Source organism: Zophobas morio, unplaced genomic scaffold (genome assembly GCF_036711695.1).
Source record: "Zophobas morio isolate AGI-343-1 ecotype UQ-CSIRO unplaced genomic scaffold, CSIRO_AGI_Zmor_V1 ptg000019l, whole genome shotgun sequence".
NCBI lineage: Eukaryota > Metazoa > Arthropoda > Insecta > Coleoptera > Tenebrionidae > Zophobas > Zophobas morio.
In genome coordinates this window covers 1,504,070-1,518,759 of record NW_026972124.1, presented here as the reverse complement: position 1 = coordinate 1,518,759, position 14,690 = coordinate 1,504,070, and the positions used below count along the sequence as shown (strand labels likewise).

The following is a 14,690-nucleotide window of genomic DNA, read 5'->3' as shown; positions in this document are numbered from 1 at the left end:
ACTGAATTTAATTAGTAAGTATTTTGTATTACTTTTTTAAAGCACTTTTATACTCAGATATGGAAGTACTGACTATCGGTCGTAGTCATAATCCTATTAAGGCTGATAAAGATATATATTTTTTTTGCGCGTGAAGTATCGGAGTGGATAATAATCAGCGCTAATTATGATTACGATCGTAGATGTTTTGGGTAATTAGTTAAGTGCTACTGTTACCTAAATGCAGTTCAACACAACATTTTTAGGGTTAATGTTCGTAAAATGTATGTATGTTCCTCTTTTTCTGTATACACAAAGCTTTCCTAAAAATTATTTATGTGCTATCTTTGCTGTGTTTTGTCTGTTGTCTTTAGATTATTGCATTTTAGCGTTAATCAAAATCTCATTGCATTTATTTCAAAAACCACAAGGAGAAAATATTTATCACTACGCAGATGATCTATTTACGTGAGTCGAACAGTATTCTATGTTATAAGTAAATGTGATATATATATTTTTTTCATATTTTTTTAAATAATAAGCACATTTTGGTACAAATAGTAACTTTGACACAAAAGATAATTAAGTCCATATCCATATCAGTTCATGTTAATATATTTTCATACACGCGTGCCTTGTGATAAATGTATTTTCTTCGAAACGAAATCATCCATTCGCATTATGTCAAATTCCCATCATGTAGCCGCCTTAGTTTCAGTGCTAGTCTACATATTTTTTAAGTAATTTCCATTTCTTATTTACGTGTTTATTTTTGGTTCGTTCGTATTTGATAAATATTTTGTTTTGTAAAAATAATAGATATTTATTACAGTTTCTTTTTATTTTATTATGTAATCTTTCTGTAAGATAACTGTGTATACTAAGTAAATACAATAAACTAGGAGTAGAAAAAGGTTTTTCATTGTTCCCTACGTCATTACAGTGCGAAATAACGCGTGTGCGCGTATGTCACCTTTAATGTGAATTTCGACGCATTAATAATTGATTTGTGGTTGAATTTTAAATGCATTTAACCACGCGGAAAATGTCCACTTAACCCCCTGTCGATACGCCACTGGCTAGTGCATGCCGATGCTTTCCAATAGAATTGGCACTCCTGCAGCGAAGTGACAGTTGACGTTTCATTAATTCCTTAATTTGTTTTTTCTACGAGAGTTGTGAAGTTAGTTGAGGGTGTGTTCGTGTACTTACTTAAATTTTGTTTTTCTTTTAACATTCTTTACTTGGTAAAAGCAAATTGTCGATAATGCATTTGAATGCCGATATATCGAGTGCCCTGCAACTATTAGAAGATATCAAACAAACGGTAGATGATCTGAGCGATCCGAAATTACAAGTTAACACATATCAGGATTTATGTTTATTGATATCCGTGCTCGAAAATCCCGTTTTTAGAAGCGTTGTAACGGTTCAGGATTCCTTGAGCGAATTGAACCAGCAATTAGGTCAGCACCCCTCTATATTACCCGTAGACTTTGATATCACGGCATCTGGAGAGTTAGTACTGAATGTACCCCCTTCTGGTGAACTGTACGACCCAGATTACGCGGACGATTATCCAACGTCCAGAGATTTTGACGAGCAGAGAGTTCCCTCAGCGCCTATCTCTCCAGGCTCGCCTCACGTACACCCTTTCAACACCACAGACAATAAAATGATACTTCTTAATAGTAAAACGCTGAACGGCAATATTTGCAACCAAGAAACTTTGCGCTTGTTGCAAAACAACCAAGGGTTCACTGCCAGCGATGATGACGTCATACACAGGTCACCATCAATTGGAAGTGATGCCTCTAAAACGGGCTCAGACAGTTTGCTTAGCAGCGAATGGTCTCAAGTCGAAAGCATCGACCTTATCAATGACGGAACGGGGCTGGGATTTGGGATTGTAGGCATGAGAAACATGGGGGTCGTCGTCAAAACTATTTTGCCAGGAGGGGTCGCAGATAGAGATGGCCGACTGCAAAGCGGAGACCACATTTTACAGGTAAAACCGCGCTCCAAAAATGTTTGCCCGACGGCCAAAAACCTCCCCTCGTTTCGGGGCCGCAACGATTCCCCTCTTCTTAACACTCCCGGACATATCAAAACGAAATGAACCAACTCTTTATGCCCTTTGTGTTGTTTTGTCCGTTACATTCGTCACAGAAACATCAAAGAAACTTATTATCCGGGGTTGCCACACCCCGCAGATTGAAATCGTACGTTTGTGCGACGCCCCGCCGACAAACGCGAAATTTCAGAGGTTTGCGAACTCAAGCTGAGTAAAATATTACGGTACCGTCGAGACGGCAGACTCTGCAAAAGTACTTGGTTTGTTGGCGGGGCGACACCAGAATTTTTAATTCGGAAGGATCAATGAAAATTCGTAGATGGTAGTAGTTTCTTCCTCTTTTGGTCTAATCAGTACAGCGCATTTCGGTGGTATTTAATCTTATATGGTTGAGGCAAACAGACTAATTAATATCTCCTAGATCTCAGTAAATTCAACCGTGGTTTGTACATGATTAAGCCGAAGCCGAGAGGTGGCAACCCCGGTTGTCTTCGGGTCGCTTGTGGCGAGTCCCGTCATGTCGATAATCGTACTTGGCAAATTCCAAATGTTGTGTGTTTTGTAGATCGGTGATGTGAACTTGCACGAGATGGGATCCGAGCAGGTGGCTACCGTTTTACGACAATCGGGAACACACGTGCGACTAGTAGTAGCAAGACCAGTCGATATTAGTTCACCAGAATATAAGTATTTAGGATCATCAGCTCCGCTTGTGCCTACAAGACTGCTTAACGATTCGGTAGAGTTAGATCGTTATTTGATTCAGCACAAATATCCCCCGATTTTTCACAAGGCGATGGATCAAATAACGGATCTGTACCAATTTGACCAATCGAAAAGTTACACGGGATTGTCTAGAGTTCCGGCGTCTCCGTCTTTGCCGCTTCTGAATCTGGACATGGCGGTGAAGATGCCCGAGATGGAGAAGTTCGTCGTCGAGCTGAAGAAAGACGTGAAGGGATTGGGGATTACGATCGCGGGCTACGTGTGCGAGAAGGAGGAGTTGTCGGGGATTTTCGTGAAGAGCGTGAGTAAGGGGAGTGCAGCGGACGTAAGCGGAAGAATTAAAGTGAACGATCGGATCGTGGAAGTGGATGGGCAGTCATTGCAAGGATATACGAATCTTCAAGCTGTAGAAGTTTTACGAAATTGTGGAAACGTTGTTAAATTGTGTTTGGAGAGATATTTACATGGGCCAAAGTATGAACAGCTTCAACAAGCAATAGCAGCTAGCGAAATAAAACCACCAACGCCATCAAGTCCGACCGAAGTGCCACGGTAATAGATGAATACGTGGAATTTTTTAAGTGCTAAATCCCCTTAGTTGCTTTTCTCAATCGTTAAACCTTTGTCCTTTGTCTAGTCTTTACTAATCACTAACACTACCTAATGTACTAATGAAGGTGTCTGGATGTAGTAAACTGTGTTGTTATTAAAAGTATCATGTATATAAATTTCAGATATCCTAAAGGAGAAGATGGGAATTTTATTCGTAACGATGACAATACCGAGGAACCGGTTGAGGCAAAAAATGAGATATTTTGCGGATATGCAAAGAATTCTCCTGACAAACCGGCGTTGCTGAGCGAAGAAGAAATTAAGAAAAAGTGGCAGAAAGTAATGGGCCCTGAAACAGAAATTGTCGTTGCTGAATTGACAAAGTTTGGCGAGAAAGGCGGATTAGGGATAAGTCTCGAAGGTACTGTTGACGTTGAGGATGGACAAGAAGTAAGGCCTCACCATTATATCAGATCGATTTTGCCTGAAGGACCGGTGGGTAAGAACGGAACCCTCAGATCAGGCGATGAGCTGCTAGAAGTGAACGGCCACAAACTCTTAGGAATGAATCACCACGAAGTTGTCTCTATATTAAAAGAGCTTCCGATTAACGTATGTATGGTTTGCGGGAGGAGTCCAGTTAATTTATTCGACCAACGCCCTCCTGAAGATTCGACGTTTTCGGAAAGAGCGGCGCTGAATAGAAGTTTACACAATCTGTTGCCGGCTTCCGATAGGTTGGTTAAAGCGAAGTCCGACGGATCTTTAGCTAGTAGCATCGCCGCAGTCAACTCCGATAGTTCTTTCAATAAAATGAAATCCAGATCTTTAGAACCTCTCACGGGGTTAGCAATGTGGAGTTCAGAACCGCAGATTATAGAGTTAGTAAAAGGGGAAAGAGGTTTAGGATTTTCTATTTTAGATTACCAGGATCCCATCGATCCGAACGATACAGTCATTGTTATTAGAAGCTTAGTACCTGGTGGGGTAGCTCAATTAGACGGCCGGTTAATACCTGGTGATCGCTTATTATTTGTCAATGATACTGTTCTAGAAAACGCCTCTTTAGACCAAGCCGTTCAAGCTCTTAAGGGTGCTCCAAAGGGAATCGTTCGCATCGGAGTAGCTAAACCCCTGCCGATTCCAGACACAGTTGCTCACAGTTCATTAGTAGATGTGGATCAAAACCGATTTGTTACAACTAATTCTAAAGTAAATCTAGAATAACACATAAGTGATACGATCGATCGAATTATATCGTCTAATCCTCGTCTAAAAGATGATCACTTTTAAATCGGGAGTAGACAATATCTCTTGTTTCTAAATTTTTATAACAAAATTATATAGGAAGTCAGGAGTTGATCTGATGTTTGTGATATTGAGTTGCTTTTAGTTGTACTTAATCGAGATCCGTTATATTTATTGACGCTCTATTTTATTACTTGTTATTAGTCCACCGTGATACTCATATTTTCACCGTTCGGTTGATTTCTATGTAATTTTACATTTATTAGACAATATTATGAATAAAGCTATTGTTGAATACGTGGTCGTTTTGATTGAGCGCGCGCGTGCACGAACGTATACTGAAGAAGACGAGTCGCCGCTGTTCGTCCCGACAATAAATCAATAACTTTAGGTTGGTAATCCTTAGCACGTAACCAATATAGCCAACTTCGTTCCTCATTCCACTAAACAAAAGTCAAAAGTTGTACTTTGAACGGTGTACTTTGACAAGCCAATTTAACTTAGAAACAACCATAAGTCGAGTTTTACTCATTTAACGAAAATGTTTTCCCCGTGTTCTCGTCAGTTCACCTCACAGGTGGGTCTTTCATTAGTTAAAAAACCAAAAACCCGAATTTCTCTGTTTCTAGTTCACCAACCATTTAAAGAGGCTACAAAGTACCTTGGTCATCGCAGAACACGACAATAAAGGACTATTACCAATTACGCAAAACGCCTTAACTGCGGCGAAAAAACTAGGAGGAGAAGTTTCCGTTTTAGTAGCAGGAACAAAATGTGGTCCAGCTGCTGAAGCTCTTTCCAAAGCCAATGGTCTTTCGAAAGTTCTTGTCGCCGAAAGCGACGCTTTCAAGGGTTTTACAGCCGAAAGCATCACCCCTTTAATCCTTGCAACCCAAAAACAGTTCAATTACACACATATCGTGGCTGGGGCTTCCGCTTTCGGCAAAGCTTTACTTCCAAGGGTCGCCGCAAAGCTTGACGTTTCTCCAATCTCAGATGTTATTGGTATTAAAGCACCTGATACCTTCGTGCGGAGTATTTACGCAGGTATTTAGTCGAAATGGCTCGCTTCGCTCGCTGTAGCGTTTTTTGTTTCACAGGGAATGCCATCCAAACTCTTACAGCGAATGATGCTATCAAAATCTTCACTATTAGAGGGACTAGTTTTGAAGCTGATGCACTGGAAGGGGGTTCGGCGAACACCGAAACAGTCGCATCAGATGGGTGTGCTACTGACTTAACCGTTTTCTTAAGTCAGCAGTTGAGTAAATCAGACAGACCTGAACTGACCAGCGCTAAGTCAGTGGTTAGTGGGGGTAGGGGTCTTAAGTCTGGCGACAATTTCAAGTTGCTATATGACCTTGCTGATAAGCTGAATGCGGCAGTTGGGGCTTCTCGGGCTGCTGTAGACGCTGGTTTTGTGGCAAACGACCTTCAGGTTGGACAGACTGGAAAAATCGTCGCTCCGGTAAGGCCATCTTTTTTTTTTAATCCGTGTATATTTATTTTTAATGTGCTAGGATTTGTACATCGCAGTTGGTATTTCTGGTGCGATCCAACATTTAGCGGGGATGAAGGACAGCAAGACGATTGTCGCTATTAATAAAGACCCAGAAGCTCCAATTTTCCAGGTCGCCGATTATGGGCTGGTAGCTGACCTTTTTAAGGCCGTTCCAGAATTAACCAGTAAACTGACTTAAGTCGAGATGAAAACTATTTTTATAAAGTTGGTATTTTTGAAATAAAACTTGTTAAGTACGTTTAAAACATTTATTTGAAGTGTTAACAGGGTACCCGCGGTTTGGACGGATTGTTATTCCATGGTTGAATATCACGTGTTAAAAAGTACACCGAAAGCGTTAATTTGTAATTTGGGTTTTTTGGTTACAGGTGGCGAATGTCCTTGACGGGTAAGGTGTACGTATACATGCGCACCAAAATAGGTATCTGTCACGTAAAGAGTATTAATGATTATCAACATCAAATAGTCAAGTATTTTCTTATAAACAACAAACACTAACAATAAGTTACTAATAAATATATAAAAAAATAGATCCGGGGAGGGTAAGTTTTGACAACGGTGGCTAAGCCTACTTTACTACAGGTAAACTTGTCCAAAAATATTTCAACATTAACTCCAAGTTTCAATGAAACACAGAATCATGTGACCTAGATGTTCTGGAGTCTCTAACATCGACATGTGTCCGGCGTTTGGGATAAGTTCTAGGAACGCCCTCGGGATGGTCTGCAACACCCTCATAAACCAAGACGAAAAAAAGAAAAAGGAATCTTTTCTTTACCCTTTCCATTTCGCACTGCTGCACAAGCGTTATATGTTTATCTTGCAACCCATGAACCAACAGCGTTGGCACAAGAATTCGTCTATGAAAAGCCGCATCTCCCTCGGGCCAGTTTTGACCCATTGACAGATACTCGACGATTTGGGGAGGTATAGCAGATTCGGGATCACAGATACTGAAGTGTTTGCCACGAGATGAAAACAAAAAACTCCTGAAATATAAATCGTGAAATGCGGCAAGTCGTTATTTCGAACCACGTGAGTGGGCGTGGTTTGAACCACTAATAGCAAGTCGCCATTTTGAACCATGTGAGTGGGCGTGCTCGAATTACCTTTTCAAGCCACAAAATAATAATGGTTTGAATAACGTATGCACACATCCGAATGGTGAAATTTCATTATTTTTCACGGGAGCGGCCAAGGGGGTGGGTCCTCCTCCACTGATTAAAATTAACTGGGAAATTTGAGATGCCCTATGTCTATATAGAGCTGTCGCTAAGCTGCATCTGCAAAAAACGAACACATTTACGTAAAAATAAATAACGTTACTTTTGATTAATAAAAAAAAAATGATAAAAAGTACCCGTAAGAATGTCCTATTACAATACATTTTCTTTTATCGTCTGAGGCAGTGTAATGGTCAAAAATGGTAATGGTGTGAATTAACAAATTATGAAATGTGTACGAATTGGCTTTATTCGGAGCTGAGCTGTAGCCGTGTCCTAACATGTCAGGGGCAATGACCTCATAGCCTTTATTAACTAAACTATGTATGATAGACCACCATACATCTGCAGAGTTGCCAATTCCATGCAGCAAAAGAATGAATGGTCTCTACAATAAAATGAAAAAATCAAGAATGCCGTGATTTGACGCAGTCATAGTCTACCACGATTCAAAATTTTTCAACTTACTTTTTGAACGTGTTTTTTGTGCAAACAGTGCGTCTTTGTTGGTTGTTTGCTCACTGGAAGAGGTTTTTTTCGTAAAACGACGTCCTCGTCGTCTATTTTTTGGTATCCTAAATTCACAACTCCTTTCCCTTGACTTCTCAAAACACAATATTCCTGAAATGCTTCAAAAATCGTTTCTTGGATTATTCTTTCAACAAATGTCTCAACGTTGACAATACGTTTTGGAACTGCGTCAAAACTTGAAATACTAGAGAGAAAAATAAATAAATAAGTAGTACATGCGCAATCATTTGTAAAAACTACCTCTCCTTGTTTTCCTCGCCTTTCAATCGATTCGAGTGACTTGATAAAGTCGAGAGTCTGAAAGACCTTCTGAATGAACAATTACACCCGATTTTCAGCGGTTTGTTCCATTTTGTAAACCAGTACTCCTCTGACAGCGAACTTCTCTTTGATCCCTGCTCCAAGCTGTATCTAACTTTGTGGACACTGTCTGGTCCTACATGTATAACTCTGATCCGTATTTTCGCATCGACTATGAAGAACTCGCTGTTTTCAGGCGCTATGGGATCGAGGGGGTACACAGGATGTCTGAGATTCAAACTGGACAAAATTTGCTGCCAGGAGTCGAATACTTTGGGGAAACAGCTGCTGGAGTCTGCTGCAAACTGTTCGTCGGTCATTTCGTCTTATGTTACACCCATTTTCTTGTTTAAAACACGGCCTACATTCATTTACATGGGTCAATTGGTGATGAACTTTCTACACTTCCTGACATTAAAAATGGGTTTATGGGTTGATTAGTGACTCAAATACTTACGAATTGGTCGTTTGAAGTGGATTAGTCCGTTAGAATTGTTCATGTGTTAAGCTTAATTTAAATAAATTTCTTGTTTGCTTTTTTTTGTCGTGGAGTGGTGGGAGTGCGAATTTCGGCATTTCGGTGTTTTTAAGGGCGATTTGATTATTTACCACGATTCATTTTCGCACATTGTTGTTAAACGTGGATAAAACACGAAACGTTGTATGTTTAAACAATAAACAACACGATTTGTGAAAGTTGCGCGTTGGGGATTTTGTCAAACGGTTTGTAGCATCGTCTGTCACTAGGGCGCGAATTTCAATAAAAACTATTTTTGAATTACCAAAGTCTTTATTAAGTTATGACAAATGTAATCAATTAATTACAATCTACACAATACAAAAAAATTTACAACTGTTGCCACTATCGGGTTTGAGAAAGCATGTACACCTTTTGAAAATTAATAAATACAACTAATTCAAACTAGTGATACCGCATATTGACAAAAGTATCACATTTTATACAAATTATAACTAGAACATTTCTTTTTTATTGATGCATGTAAAAAAATCACTGAAAGTTTTCACAATGGAAAAATTAATTCAAGACAAGTCAAAAACATGAAAGAACTCAGCTAACTTAAAACGGCAAACGAAAAATGAAATTGTTAAGCCATTTTGTTAATTATTGATAAGTGGAGAGTGTTTAGTTGATTCGTCCATCGATCCAAAGCGTTATATCTAGCCATATTCACAGCAGCTCTCTCCAGGAAAAGAACTTGATTGACTTGATCAATACGACCCTCAATAGTACTAAAAACCAATAAATACGTTCTCACAGAAAATCAATACTTACTTATCTAAAATGCACGAAACTAAAAGATTCTCAACTTCAGAAACATCAATGTTTAGTTCAGTTGAAATAAATGGAATCTGGATCCGAGTATATGGCTTAATTAGTTTTATTAAAACTTGGGTTCTAATGTTACGAAGTAGATCTTCTATATGTTCCCTAATAAACGGATCATCCATGATATTCTGTCTGTTCTGTTTTAAGATTGACTCAAATTCATTGATATCGTTGGTTTGATAAGCATTAACTAAATTAGTCATTGCTAAAATTTCAGGATCATTTTTATATGGTTTAGCCTCCTGTGAGTCAAAGGGATTTATCCCTGACTTCATCAACCTGCAACATCACAAATAATACAAATCCAAAATTTTTTAAATTCATACATATTAGCCAGTACGAGGTACTTTAAACATGTTGTTCTTCTAGGACTTCCAGACTCGTCATAATTTTTAAACGCTTCGAAAAAGTCCGTGTGTGCTTTTTCAAATTCATCCTCTCTCAAGTGCATTTTGCCACCACACTCTTAAACAAGGTTGTTATCAAGAGAAGAAAATAGTGTTTTATTTACCTCTAATAACACCCATGATAAGAGGGTGAGGTATTGCTGATTTAATATGTAAAGACTGCTCATATAAAGTTTTCAGTTTCTTATTGTTTTTTTGTGCTGTGTACATTTGGATTTCTAAGGCATAAATTTCAAGAAGTTGAGTTCCTTTTTTCAAATCATCTTCACCGTCGTCGGTCTGACACGACTGGTGCAGCTGTTTGAGAATCTTAGCCAACTTATTAAAATCACCCCGATCATAATACAATTTTCCTAGTTTTGTGTTGGTCTTGAACCAAAGTCTGTCATTTTTAGCATCCTTGAGAGCTTCCAGCGTAGTTTCATAGAAGTTTTGCAACAATTCCATCTACAAATGCGCTAATAATAATAAAAAAATTACAAAAAAATGTATTTACATTTTTTGATGTAGAAATGTAGTCCAGAATCGAGTTGATCGATTTTTCACTGTGATTCCGTGTTACCGCACTTTTGATATACGTAAGTAGTTGTTTATAGCGGCTCATCATTTCTTCAAAATTCCCCTTAAAAAATTCAAATTCCAAAAACAGCCTTACGAATGCTGAATTCTCACCAGTTTAAAATTGATTTTGATCATTTGTTTGAGGGCTTTGAACCCCCATTCCCCCTTCTCGCCACTCTCTAAATCTAAAACTTTCTGAAAAGATGCTAAAGCGGCCTTAGGTTCCTCTTCCTTCAGAGATTTGCTGTTATAATATTGGTTCTCTAAATCAACATCTGGTTCTGAATTGCTGTCTTCAGAGTACTCCTACGAATAAAAAAAGCCGAAAATGCATCTCGCCGTAATAAATTATTAATAAATATAATGAACGTTTAAAAATAGTAGCATTATTTTGTTTAGTCTCAAAGAATTGTGAGGTTAGGTCGGCTTACCAGACCGTAATCTTCTTCATCTTCGCACATGAAGTCGTCCTCTGCGTCCGACATGGTTTTAATAGTTGGCTAATGTGATTTTTGAGGATTATTTGCGTAAAAAGGGCCAAATTTGCCCAGATGTTGCTCTGATTAGTGACAAGTTCAATTTTAAACTGTTTGACAGCTGAGCGGCACAGTGGCGTAGAAATGGAATTTCCGACCGGGAGTACAGAGGCGGAGCGACAGTTCCGTTTAAGGGTTATTAGTAAAATACCGCCGGCACGTAACCAGCCTTTTATTTTGGAGGGGCCCAGCTTGAGCACTAATTTCAAATAAGGAGGCCTTTAAAAAAGTCATATCAGTTGTATCGGCTAATTGCTTAAAAAAGTTATCGACAAAAATGTTCACGGCAGTATTGCTTTACTCAAAGAGTTATATTACAAGATAAGAACATAAGATTACTCATGGCTAAAATTTACTGTTGATCTGAAATTTCGAATTTGCTTTACTTTTTAAACTTAAAATTAATTTAAGAGGCCACCAGGAGTGGCACAGGGTTTTGCTGGGGTGGCCTGTGCCCCCCAGCCCCCCCAGCCCCCCCCCCTGGTTACGTCCCTGCTGCCTATACAATAAACATGGGACAGAAAAAGAGTCACGAGACTCAGATCAAATGTGGAAATTTTTAAATTAATCAAAGGACTCTACAGACCTTGCTCATTTTTGTTACCAACATTTGACTCACTGGCAAAAATATATTAAAATGTAGAAATCAGTGATAGAGGTACTTCTTTATGCAATTATAGTTTCTAATTTTTTGATACACCGATTTTCATCATTTTCAAAAAGGAAAAATATTCTCTATTTTTGGTGTGTCGACATTTTGAAAAGTGGTGCTGTGTTGTACAATCACAGAACTCTTACAAGTACAAATAAAGTTACTGGTAAAGCGTAAATATTTATTATTAATACCAAAAATACAACAAGTTTGTAAAATATTTGCCTCTGGTTTCAAATTAAAGCCATTTCGTAAAATCGATGCGTGGAATTTCGTCACATGGGACAATCGGATTGCTAAAATAAAGAAAAATAGAAACTACTTATTCGTGCTTGAATGGAACTTACTTATCACTAGGGGGTGCCCAAGCATTTACAGTGACATTCACTATGTAATCACTGGTGTCACAGACCACACGTGAGAGTGTAAGTTTTCTAATTTCGTCAAGTTGTTCTACAATTAACAACACATTAAGATCAAGCAGCATTTGCCAGTTTCATAGGTCACTAGGTGTATTAAATTTTGTGTTACCTGGGGTGAACGAATGCGGTTGTCCTTCTATTTCATACCAGAACCGATCGCCATTTTTCCACCGATAAAATTGTTCACCAATTATACACTCCATAACTGGGCTCAGTCTATGGCCTTCACGTTTATTTTCAAAGTTAGCGGCAACAAATAAGTCGATGTCGTCCACTGAGGTATAAATTTGCCGGACCAACTCGATTTTCTGAAAATTTATTCCATTGAATCAGGTCAGGTCATGTCAATTTGTCATATAGAGTTAGTTTACTTAAAAAAAATACCAACTTCAGCGGGCCACAGGTCGGCCAAATCATCAAAATCTTTCACTTCGACACCAGTACATCCGTATAGAACGGTTGGATATCCGGGAACACCATGATCTCTTGCCCTTTGTATATCGATGGCATTTAAATCAGTGCCGTACGGTCTGCTCATATGGAATAATTTTCCTTCAATCTATGGAGATGTCACTATGCGAAAAATTATATAACAAATAGTCGAACCTGAGACGTATAGAATGAGTCAAGAGTTTGCATTGGTTGCGTTATCACGCCAAGAATGAGCTCGTCAAAGTGGTTTTCTTCTTCTAAAATTCCGGGAGAGTTCATGTAATCGGTTAGATTGATGTGGCTAGTGGGATCCAGATGGTAACTGTACAACCTAGAGGAAGAAAATAAAAAATTGATCTCCCACTTGCATACCATTTACCCTATGATACCCTGAAGGCCAGAATGGAAGATTCGGAAAGCTGGATTACTAAAACTTATGATCACGATGTTGGGAACTTCCGGATCGTATTTGTGATAACCTTTACTTCTAGATTTTAGTTCATTTTTAACTATAAACTCTTCGCTAAGAATATTCGGCAAGAATTCATCATAAGTAACGTGAAGATAAGCTCCCACAACAATAGCTCTAGCTTCTTGATAAATAGTCTCATCATCCCATTCAGGATGAAGAGCAGCTAGAGCATCTGCTACTATATTATGTGCTCTAACTAACATCGTGTGTAACACGGTTAGTTGCGTATTTTGATTAACCCGTGCTTCACCTACAACCAAAAGTTACCTTTCTTCTCCTAGACACAACTCCACATGTACCTGCTACATAACAAACATCCGAATTGAAGCAGCTACCTTCCGATGGCAAGAAACACCTTCCATCTGACAAAGTTCTCACCAACATTCTTCCTCCTTCATGTTCCCGCAAAGATTGAGCCGTTTCTTCGTCAGATCCGTAAACCTGAGAACCATCAAGTCCGTGGGTCACTCCATTCACCTGGATTTTAGGACCATCTGGATCACAGTCGCCACAAACAGTGGTCTGTGTACGTGTGACCGCCAAACAAGTTGTGTTGAACTGAGCATAGAACGCATCGTCTTCGGGAACAGGAATCGGTAGACAAACCAGTGGATCGTCGACCTCGCAGCAGTTTCCGGTGGTCTCTAGAAAAATATCAATGGGCTAAAATTTTCACACGACGTGTTTAAGCTACCTTTGTTTACGCCAACAGCGAAATCGTGGGCTATAAATTGGGCCCATTGGGCCACAATTAAGGACACGCTATCTGGAACATCGTGGTCTTCGAATATAGAAGTGACTATTTTTCTAGCACCGGGTAGTTCGGAGCCGTCTGCTGCTACCGGTGGGAGCTCGATTCCGTCACTGTATCTGGGTTCAAAAAGTCGGACGAAGGCCGAACCAAGCATTCCCCAAGTGGGGTGGTCGAGGTTGTTGCAAGAACCATCGATCGATCTGTACTTGTAGGTTGGGTCACAATCGGCAACGTCTAGGAAACACGTATCTAGAGACTTTGGATCGCTGGAAAACAATTAACTAAAGAAGTGCAACGTTTTGGAATAATCCACCCATTAAAAAAAAAATGGTTTATACAACTTACCTGATTTTCTTAGTTCTGTCCACTGTATAGACTGGAGTAACGGGTGCTTTGGCAGCTAGTGCCTCGGCGCAAAAAATTAACAGCAATACACTTAGTAGTACTCTCATCGTTGCAGGTACGACAATGCTTAATGTAAAGAGGTGGCTCTTTATATAGTTTCACGCAGGTATATCTTATCTACTTAATGTAATTCCCTTCTTGGTAAAAGGTGGAATATTAAGTTCAAATTTCACAAAAAAAGACTTGATAAGTTTTTGCACAATATGCGCAAATAGGTGACTAACGATATTTAAATTTATATGAGAAACATGAAACAACCGAAGCAGATTTTTTTTTATTTTAGTTTTTTCTGGATCGTTCATCGGTATACCGGATGTCTTAGATAAAATTTTCACTATTGGTAGAAATATAGACAAAAAATGTCAAAAGTGCGCAATATATTTGGAACATCATCAGCATATTTTTGATTTATCTTTTTTTTTTGATAACGAAAGGCCAATTTATCTTCAAGCTTGAAGTTGATCGATTTTTAGCAACTTATTAAAAAAAATACTATGATTATAAAGACTTGAACTTTAATTTCGAGAAATATCTTTTATCGTACAG

The 14,690-nt window shown here is 38.9% G+C and overlaps 5 protein-coding genes across 7 annotated transcripts; 2 read left to right on the top strand and 3 right to left on the bottom strand.

The window, feature by feature from the left end:
* The first annotated feature begins 962 nt into the window (after nucleotides 1-962).
* On the top strand, nucleotides 963-4,876 carry LOC135131126 (patj homolog). Its single transcript, XM_064058685.1, has 3 exons — nucleotides 963-1,987; nucleotides 2,619-3,331; nucleotides 3,514-4,876. Exons 1-3 carry the CDS (start codon nucleotides 1,247-1,249, stop codon nucleotides 4,556-4,558), a joined length of 2,499 nt encoding a protein of 832 aa, XP_063914755.1. The 5' UTR covers nucleotides 963-1,246; the 3' UTR covers nucleotides 4,559-4,876.
* A 141-nt stretch (nucleotides 4,877-5,017) lies between these two features.
* On the top strand, nucleotides 5,018-6,346 carry LOC135131131 (electron transfer flavoprotein subunit alpha, mitochondrial). Its single transcript, XM_064058700.1, has 4 exons — nucleotides 5,018-5,156; nucleotides 5,209-5,626; nucleotides 5,680-6,047; nucleotides 6,100-6,346. Exons 1-4 carry the CDS (start codon nucleotides 5,121-5,123, stop codon nucleotides 6,277-6,279), a joined length of 1,002 nt encoding a protein of 333 aa, XP_063914770.1. The 5' UTR covers nucleotides 5,018-5,120; the 3' UTR covers nucleotides 6,280-6,346.
* LOC135131130 (protein ABHD8-like) lies at nucleotides 6,336-8,868 on the bottom strand. Of its 3 annotated transcripts, none has more exons than XM_064058696.1 (7): nucleotides 8,613-8,868; nucleotides 8,096-8,563; nucleotides 7,793-8,039; nucleotides 7,462-7,712; nucleotides 7,211-7,384; nucleotides 6,880-7,090; nucleotides 6,336-6,824 (listed from the first exon to the last, which is right to left on the bottom strand). In XM_064058696.1, the coding sequence occupies exons 2-7, from the start codon at nucleotides 8,473-8,475 to the stop codon at nucleotides 6,711-6,713; spliced, it is 1,377 nt and encodes a 458-aa protein (XP_063914766.1). In that variant the 5' UTR covers nucleotides 8,476-8,563; nucleotides 8,613-8,868; the 3' UTR covers nucleotides 6,336-6,710. The 3 variants fall into 3 exon arrangements, with proteins under 3 accessions (XP_063914766.1, XP_063914767.1, XP_063914769.1); XM_064058697.1 differs by having other exon boundaries at nucleotides 8,096-8,559; XM_064058699.1 differs by having other exon boundaries at nucleotides 8,096-8,516.
* A 57-nt stretch (nucleotides 8,869-8,925) lies between these two features.
* Nucleotides 8,926-11,085, bottom strand: LOC135131202 (COP9 signalosome complex subunit 2). The gene is made up of 7 exons (XM_064058799.1): nucleotides 10,903-11,085; nucleotides 10,583-10,777; nucleotides 10,407-10,532; nucleotides 10,015-10,357; nucleotides 9,830-9,968; nucleotides 9,450-9,782; nucleotides 8,926-9,406 (listed from the first exon to the last, which is right to left on the bottom strand). The coding sequence occupies exons 1-7, from the start codon at nucleotides 10,954-10,956 to the stop codon at nucleotides 9,262-9,264; spliced, it is 1,335 nt and encodes a 444-aa protein (XP_063914869.1). The 5' UTR covers nucleotides 10,957-11,085; the 3' UTR covers nucleotides 8,926-9,261.
* Nucleotides 11,086-11,826: 741 nt separating this feature from the next.
* On the bottom strand, nucleotides 11,827-14,219 carry LOC135131127 (peroxidase-like). The gene is made up of 9 exons (XM_064058686.1): nucleotides 14,085-14,219; nucleotides 13,680-14,005; nucleotides 13,285-13,629; nucleotides 12,893-13,235; nucleotides 12,688-12,844; nucleotides 12,470-12,640; nucleotides 12,191-12,389; nucleotides 12,007-12,112; nucleotides 11,827-11,955 (listed from the first exon to the last, which is right to left on the bottom strand). The coding sequence occupies exons 1-9, from the start codon at nucleotides 14,189-14,191 to the stop codon at nucleotides 11,898-11,900; spliced, it is 1,812 nt and encodes a 603-aa protein (XP_063914756.1). The 5' UTR covers nucleotides 14,192-14,219; the 3' UTR covers nucleotides 11,827-11,897.
* Nucleotides 14,220-14,690: the final 471 nt, after the last annotated feature.

Excerpts from the sequence above, each read along its gene's own strand:
- LOC135131126 (XM_064058685.1), top strand. The coding sequence starts at position 1,247 with ATGCATTTGAATGCCGATATATCGAGTGCCCTGCAACTATTAGAAGAT. Across the intron at positions 1,988-2,618 it reads GCGGAGACCACATTTTACAG|ATCGGTGATGTGAACTTGCA; the intron begins GTAAAACCGCGC and ends TGTGTTTTGTAG. Across the intron at positions 3,332-3,513 it reads AGTCCGACCGAAGTGCCACG|ATATCCTAAAGGAGAAGATG; the intron begins GTAATAGATGAA and ends TATAAATTTCAG.
- LOC135131131 (XM_064058700.1), top strand. The coding sequence starts at position 5,121 with ATGTTTTCCCCGTGTTCTCGTCAGTTCACCTCACAG. Across the intron at positions 5,627-5,679 it reads CGTGCGGAGTATTTACGCAG|GGAATGCCATCCAAACTCTT; the intron begins GTATTTAGTCGA and ends TTTGTTTCACAG. Across the intron at positions 6,048-6,099 it reads CTGGAAAAATCGTCGCTCCG|GATTTGTACATCGCAGTTGG; the intron begins GTAAGGCCATCT and ends TTAATGTGCTAG.
- LOC135131130 (XM_064058696.1), bottom strand. The coding sequence starts at position 8,475 with ATGACCGACGAACAGTTTGCAGCAGACTCCAGCAGCTGTTTCCCCAAA. Across the intron at positions 7,713-7,792 it reads ACAAAAAACACGTTCAAAAA|AGACCATTCATTCTTTTGCT; the intron begins GTAAGTTGAAAA and ends ATTTTATTGTAG. Across the intron at positions 6,825-6,879 it reads AGCAGTGCGAAATGGAAAGG|ACCATCCCGAGGGCGTTCCT; the intron begins GTAAAGAAAAGA and ends AGGGTGTTGCAG.
- LOC135131202 (XM_064058799.1), bottom strand. The coding sequence starts at position 10,956 with ATGTCGGACGCAGAGGACGACTTCATGTGCGAAGATGAAGAAGATTAC. Across the intron at positions 9,783-9,829 it reads TACCTCGTACTGGCTAATAT|GTTGATGAAGTCAGGGATAA; the intron begins GTATGAATTTAA and ends GTGATGTTGCAG. Across the intron at positions 9,407-9,449 it reads GTTTCGTGCATTTTAGATAA|TACTATTGAGGGTCGTATTG; the intron begins GTAAGTATTGAT and ends ATTGGTTTTTAG.
- LOC135131127 (XM_064058686.1), bottom strand. The coding sequence starts at position 14,191 with ATGAGAGTACTACTAAGTGTATTGCTGTTAATTTTTTGCGCCGAGGCA. Across the intron at positions 13,630-13,679 it reads CGCTGTTGGCGTAAACAAAG|AGACCACCGGAAACTGCTGC; the intron begins GTAGCTTAAACA and ends ATATTTTTCTAG. Across the intron at positions 12,390-12,469 it reads CCGACCTGTGGCCCGCTGAA|AAAATCGAGTTGGTCCGGCA; the intron begins GTTGGTATTTTT and ends ATAAATTTTCAG.